At 43.4% G+C, this 6,000-nt stretch overlaps 1 protein-coding gene across 1 annotated transcript in view; it reads right to left on the bottom strand.

Annotated features, from left to right (window-relative positions):
* Positions 1 to 823: 823 nt before the first annotated feature.
* Positions 824 to 6,000, bottom strand: part of PIGG (phosphatidylinositol glycan anchor biosynthesis class G (EMM blood group)) — a 1,313,866-nt gene continuing 1,308,689 nt past the window's right edge. The window contains exon 13 of the mRNA XM_085636625.1: positions 824 to 1,933. Coding sequence (XP_085492751.1) covers positions 1,708 to 1,933 — 226 coding nt within the window. The 3' untranslated portion in view covers positions 824 to 1,707. The remainder of the gene's footprint in view (positions 1,934 to 6,000) is intronic.

Genomic DNA, 6,000 nt, shown 5'->3' with positions numbered 1-6,000 from the left:
TTTATTGATAGTACCCCAATTGCTGCAGTAAAATTCTTCTGTTATCTGGGGATAATAAAGTTTATGAACGAACAAACGATTTAAATCTGAAGCGCTGTTTTTCCAGGCCATGTTTCATCTCTTTTGGATATATTTCAGTATTTTAATATCTGTTCTCCTCAGCGGCCTCAGAAGACATCATGTCGCTGGTCGTCTGTCTCTGTCTGCTCCCCTTCGCTGGCAATCTCCTCTCCTCCCTGGGGTGGTCCCACAAGGTAAGCATCGAGCCCCGCCATCCACACAGCTAGTGGGATGGTGAGACCATAGCACAGACTGTCCGCTCTGGGGTAGTGGTGCGCTTGGGCCCAGGAAGGAGTGTGTGTGCCGAAGGTATCATCACTTTTTCTCACTCCTTAGCTTGCATTTGCTTTGTCATTTTTCTCAAAACGTGCGATCTTTCGGCATTCCCTCTCCTACTATCTCACTTACAGATTTCCTTTTTTGTGTGTTAATTTGTTAAAAACTCACATTGTCTACATAGTTGCCTCTGAGGCTGCTACTTTTTCTTTCTAAATGCACACCTCCTTCATCTCCTCTCTTTCCTACATCATCACGTTCATGGAATGTATCAGGTCAAGCATAACTTACACGCCTGAACTGTGACCCATACCCTTTCTGTGCGAAGATAGCTCAGTTAGATATGCTCTACCTGCTGAGATGGGTGCATATATGTGCGTGTGCAATCTGAAAGCTTCACACCTAGACATTCATCCTTCTGAAGTAGATCCAATAAATAGTAACACTTAGTATTCACATTGCTTTAAAGTGACAACGACCACAGTTAGCAAGCACTATAAAAACAAGTTATCACGTTTAATGGGTCTAATATTTAAACGAGTCATATAACACTATATGAAGTGAATTGTCTAGGCACAGATGTTATTTACTTATTTGCATCAGAGTCGAAGGCTCCCTTGTTGAAATTCACATCGGATATTACATCTGACTTTCAGCACTGCCAGTTGACGATGTGGGTGGGGCCAATAGAGTAAGTGGGTGGATCCGGTGGGTGTGGCCTCCAACAAACATTTGAGCACCTGGACTTCATAATTACAAATTAAGCACTGCAAAAGCCTAGGGGTTGACGCACTGCAAGATTCCGTGTTGGTGCAAAGACTGAATCAACTGAAAGGGCACAAACAAGTATGAAACACAAAGAAACTATAATTTAGAATAACTATGAGAACTCTAGGGAATACGCTGCTGAGGAGGGGAAGTTGAAGAAGCACCTCTGAGCGAAGTCCAAAAGTCCCACATGACTAGTGCCCGAGTTTAAAATCTTGTGGATTTTTCAAATACAAAATTGTCATTTTTTTAAACATTCAAATGTTGCCTCTTAAATTACATCATCACCAAAATGAAATAAAGGCATAATGAATGTATGCAATGCACAAATTAGCAGCATGGCCTCTAAACGAACCACTAGGATTATTATGCAGATAGTACAACTTGCCACCGCAGAATATAACATGAGAGAAAAATAATGAGACAATGTAAAACTAAATGCAAAGAGTAACAGATCCCGAAATATAAAAGGCATGAAGGAACAGGATTTACAATATTAATCTGCCATTTACAAATTGTTTTCCATTATGCACACTGACTGTACTGCACATGATCCAGCAGTATAAATTTCATTTCGATTCCAAATCGAGCGCCGCTGATCCTTTATTCCTGTGTGCTCTGAGACTTATTCTTGTCCATGGCTGTGAAAAATATACAGATTGCTGCTGTGATGAACGCCTGGATTCCCTCATACAGGAGCTTTGGAGAAAAAACGCTCCATATGAACAAATGGTATCGCAAAGAGGTGATCAAAATAATGTAGACTGTGAGGGGGATGGAACGGATGAGAGCGTAGCAGAAACATCCATGGGCCACGGCAGTTGAGCTCCTGTTAATGAAACAAGGAAGAAATGTTTACAAGCAGGACAACGCCTTCTAAGTGGAACATTATTAGACCTGCGGCCATGAGTGTTGATTCACCAAAATGCCTGGGGTAGCGGAAGTGACGTTACATGTTTTGACCCCAATTACATCACAGGAAGTGATGTCATATGACTTTTGACACATTGTCACTCTCCCCTCAGCTGTTAGTGATCTATCTAAGTTTTCTATTACCTGTTACGTTTTTCTCAGCTGTTGACTCTTGTTCACCCATTCTGTCTATCTTAACTGTGTCTTTTTCACTGATCTCTGTACAATACATGTTTTCCCCTCTCTCAATGATTTCATTTCTCACCTGTTCTGTCTCTTTTTCCAATCTATTTCACCTTTCTCCCTCCTCTCCTTACTCTCTTATCTGCCTTTTTTTACTTATCTATGTTGCAATATTATTGGTGTGCCTTTCATCCCTCTTTATCTCTCTCAAACACACATGTTCCTGTGTCTCCTTGTCCCTCACCGCTCTCTGTAGTGTCTTTTCCTTTTGCTATTTGACCCTTATTTCGCCTCAAAGTCTTTTATCTTCTGTCTATTTTTCTCTCTCCTTCTCTCCCCAGTATTTATTTCTTGCCCTTTCCAAAAGCTCAGCGGCAGCGGGAGGCACACAGTCGATTCACACCACTTGGAAAAATAATGTATTATTTTCCAAGGTAGCTACTGTCTTGAGGTCAGGGGATCTCAGTGACTGTGCTGGGAGTCGCAGGAGGCAAGCCAGGGGTCGCAGCTGCGACCCCTAAATGATGTCCATGCCTGCGTTGTTTTTTGTTTGTGACTCATTCCCATTTACCTTAAAATTGCTTACTTTCTGTTAGTTAGAAAAGTAGTCAAAATTATGTAAAACCCTTTAGAAAACGTACACCATAAAGATGTTCTCCTAATCAGAATATGTCTAATTATCTCAAATAATGCAGCCAAAGCTATAACCAATGGCCAAATTTAGCATTCTAGAACAGTCCCGTATGTGTGTGAAGAGTAGCTACAAAAGTGCAACAACTTAAGGACATGCAAAAGACAACGTGAACGAATTAATGCAATACCAGGTAGACCTGAAATGTCAGGAAAAAACCTACAAACCCTAAAGCAATTTCGCTACACCGCAGGGCCCGAGTTACATATAGGACGTATTGCCTATATTTGGCCCACAACGCCCCCTTAACTGGGTGCACCTGGCGCAAACCAGGGCAGTAAACCTAAATATTTAAATGGGCCTGTCCTCAGGTGAGGCACACACTCTGACAGTTTGCGCCTGTGCTGAGAAGAGTACACCAATGAACAAGCATTGGCACACCCAATAGGTCTTGCCTATGCAAGAGCTATTGGCTTTGCCAATATGTTTTAGCAATGCTGTACACAAGTGTGGATGCTGTTCCACATGGCTAAAAGTTAGTGGGGTAAGGGAGAGTGGGGTAGGGTCGAATGTTGTAAAGTGGAGTAGAGTGGAGTATTATGAAGTGGCATGGAGTGGTGTAGAGTGTTGTTGAGTGTCGCAGAGAGAGAAGAGTGTTGTAGAGTGGAATGGCGTAGAGTGTCGTAGAGTGGAGTGAGAGAGTGTCATGGAGTGGCATAGAGGGTGTTGCGTAGAGTGTTATAGAGTAGAATGGCATAGAGTGGAGTAGATTCCTGTTCAATGAAGTGGCACAAAGTGAGTAGTGTAGGAGTGAAATTGCACAGTAGAGTGTTGTAGAATCAAGTGACAAAGAGTGGAGCGGGATAGAGTGTCACAGAGTGGAGTGGTGTAGAGTAGTGTATGTATAATAGGGTGGAGTTAAGTGGCATGGAGAGGCATAGAGGGAGTTGCGTAGAACGTCCTAAGGTGGAATAGTGTTGTAGAGTGGCACACAGTGGAGTGGAGTGCCGTAGAGTGGAGTGTCACAGAGTGGAGTAGAGTGGCCTAAAGGGAAGTTACGTACAGTATACTGCTGCAGAGTAGGTTGGCGTAGAGTGCAGTGGTGTAGAGTAGAGTGCAGTGGCATAGGGTGCAGTGGCACAGAGTAGATTGTTCAGAGTAGTGTGGAGTGGTATAGGGTAGCGTGCAAAGGTATAGCATAGAGTGCAATGGCATAGACTAGAGTGGTGTAGAGTGCAGTGGCATAGAGTAGAGTGGTGCAGAATAGATTAGAGTGTCGAGGAGAGATGCAAAGTGTAGTGGCGTTGAGTACACTGACGTAAAGTGGCTGAGAGTTGAGTGGTGCAGGGTAGAGTGCAGTGGTGCAAAATGCAGGGGTACAGTGAGGTAGAGTAGAGTGGTGCAGAGTAGAATAGATGAGTTTAGGGTGCAGTGACAGAGCACAATGGTGTAGTGTGGTGTAATGTGCAGCGGCATTGAATACAGTGGTGCACCGTAGCGTCATGCTGAGATCAGTGGCAGAGAGTGCAGTCTTGCAGTGGCGTAGATTTCAGTGGTGCAGAGTAGAATAGAGTGGCATAGAGTGAATTGATGAGGAACGCAATAGTGTAGAGTAGCAAAGCATACTGTGAGGTAGAGTGTTGCAGAGTAGAGTGAAGTAGTGTAGAGTATAGTGGTGAGGAGTATAGGGGCGAAGAGTGCATTGGTTTTGAGTAAAGTGGTGTTGAGGGCATTGGCGTAGAGTACAGTGGTTTAGAGTGGCGTAGAGTGCAGTGGTGTAGAGTAGAGTGGTACAGATTGGCGCAGCATAAGGTGTTGTGCTGTAGAGTGCAGTTGTGTATAGTGGAGTAAAGTGCAGTGGCGTAGAGTAGATCGTAGAGTAGATTGTTTCAGAGTGAAGTGGCACAGAGTGGAGCTGTGTAGAGTAGAGTTGTGCAGGGTAGAGTGGAGCGGTGCAGGGTAGAGTGTAGTGGCATCGAGTAGTGGCATAGAGCGCAGCGGTGTAGAGTGGTGCAGAGCAGAGTGACATAGAGTGCAGTGGTGCAGAGTGGAATAAAGTGCACTGGCATGGGTGGCATAGAGTGGAGTATGCATGGTGTGGCAGCACACTGCCATTACAAACAACACATCTTCAATTCAAATTACCATTACATTTGCACAGACATGCAATTTTACTGATAAAAGTATACAGTGCACAAATAATAATGTGTGGAAATGTCATCACCAAGAGTATTAATTTGTGTTGATTGTATTAAAATATTTGTTTCTACCACACTTCAGAATTACCCAAAAAATGTGCTTTGTTTGCGGTTTTCTAATTCTGATATATTCTGAAATGTTTGAACAGTTTATTTACAGATATTTAAATGTTGTTGTATGCTAGAAAAAAAGAACACAGTACAGTTTAACTCAAGCAGGCTGCCAGTAGCCAGCATGATTGTCACATAAATCCTCTCACTTTGAAGTCTCAGAAAGAAAAGTAATATCCAACCTCCCTATAAGACAGAGCCTGATATTTGGCCTCTGTCTTTTGATTGCACAGCAAATGTGACAAGATAAGAAAAAGATTTAAAGGCTTGTTTACAGAAATCGAGCACTGGTGGAGGAATACAGTAAATAGGGTTTAGGCAACTAAAGGGACAAAGCTGGACAGTCTAATACCAATAGAGTCAGCAAATAGAAAGCAAGCAAATGTGAGTTACAAACTGCAAAGCAAATGGTAAGCAATGGGTGGAATACATTCCCAGGAAAGCTTTCCGAGTGTCCCTAAGATGTTGTTACCAAGCTGTGCAGTCGTATAGGCTTCTACCTAAAATAGGGGCACAGCTGGAAAGTTTTAAATCATGGCTCTGTCTTCCACCAGACTGTTTTATGCAGGGGGAAATGATCCCTGTGCATGCAAGTGCAGTACACCAGTCTGCAGTTTGATTCCTGGGGGTTCCTAGGACACCCTTGGCTTTTCCTGGAGGGAAACCCTCTTGGGCGCACTGATTGTACACCACTTTCAAATGGCGCAAAACCAGTGCACTTGTTGATTGCCTCTGCATCAGCGTGTGCAAGATGGTGCAGAGCCAAAGGTTTCTCTCTTTTGCATGGGGCCATGTCTCCAGTCAAATGAGGGAAAGCCCTCAATATCCCACAGGTACGTATTTAACATTGGTGCAAGCTAT

Source organism: Triturus cristatus, chromosome 2_1 (genome assembly GCF_964204655.1).
Source record: "Triturus cristatus chromosome 2_1, aTriCri1.1, whole genome shotgun sequence".
Taxonomy (NCBI): domain Eukaryota; kingdom Metazoa; phylum Chordata; class Amphibia; order Caudata; family Salamandridae; genus Triturus; species Triturus cristatus.
Note: the sequence above shows the minus strand (reverse complement) of the source record. Positions and strands in the feature narration are given on the sequence as shown.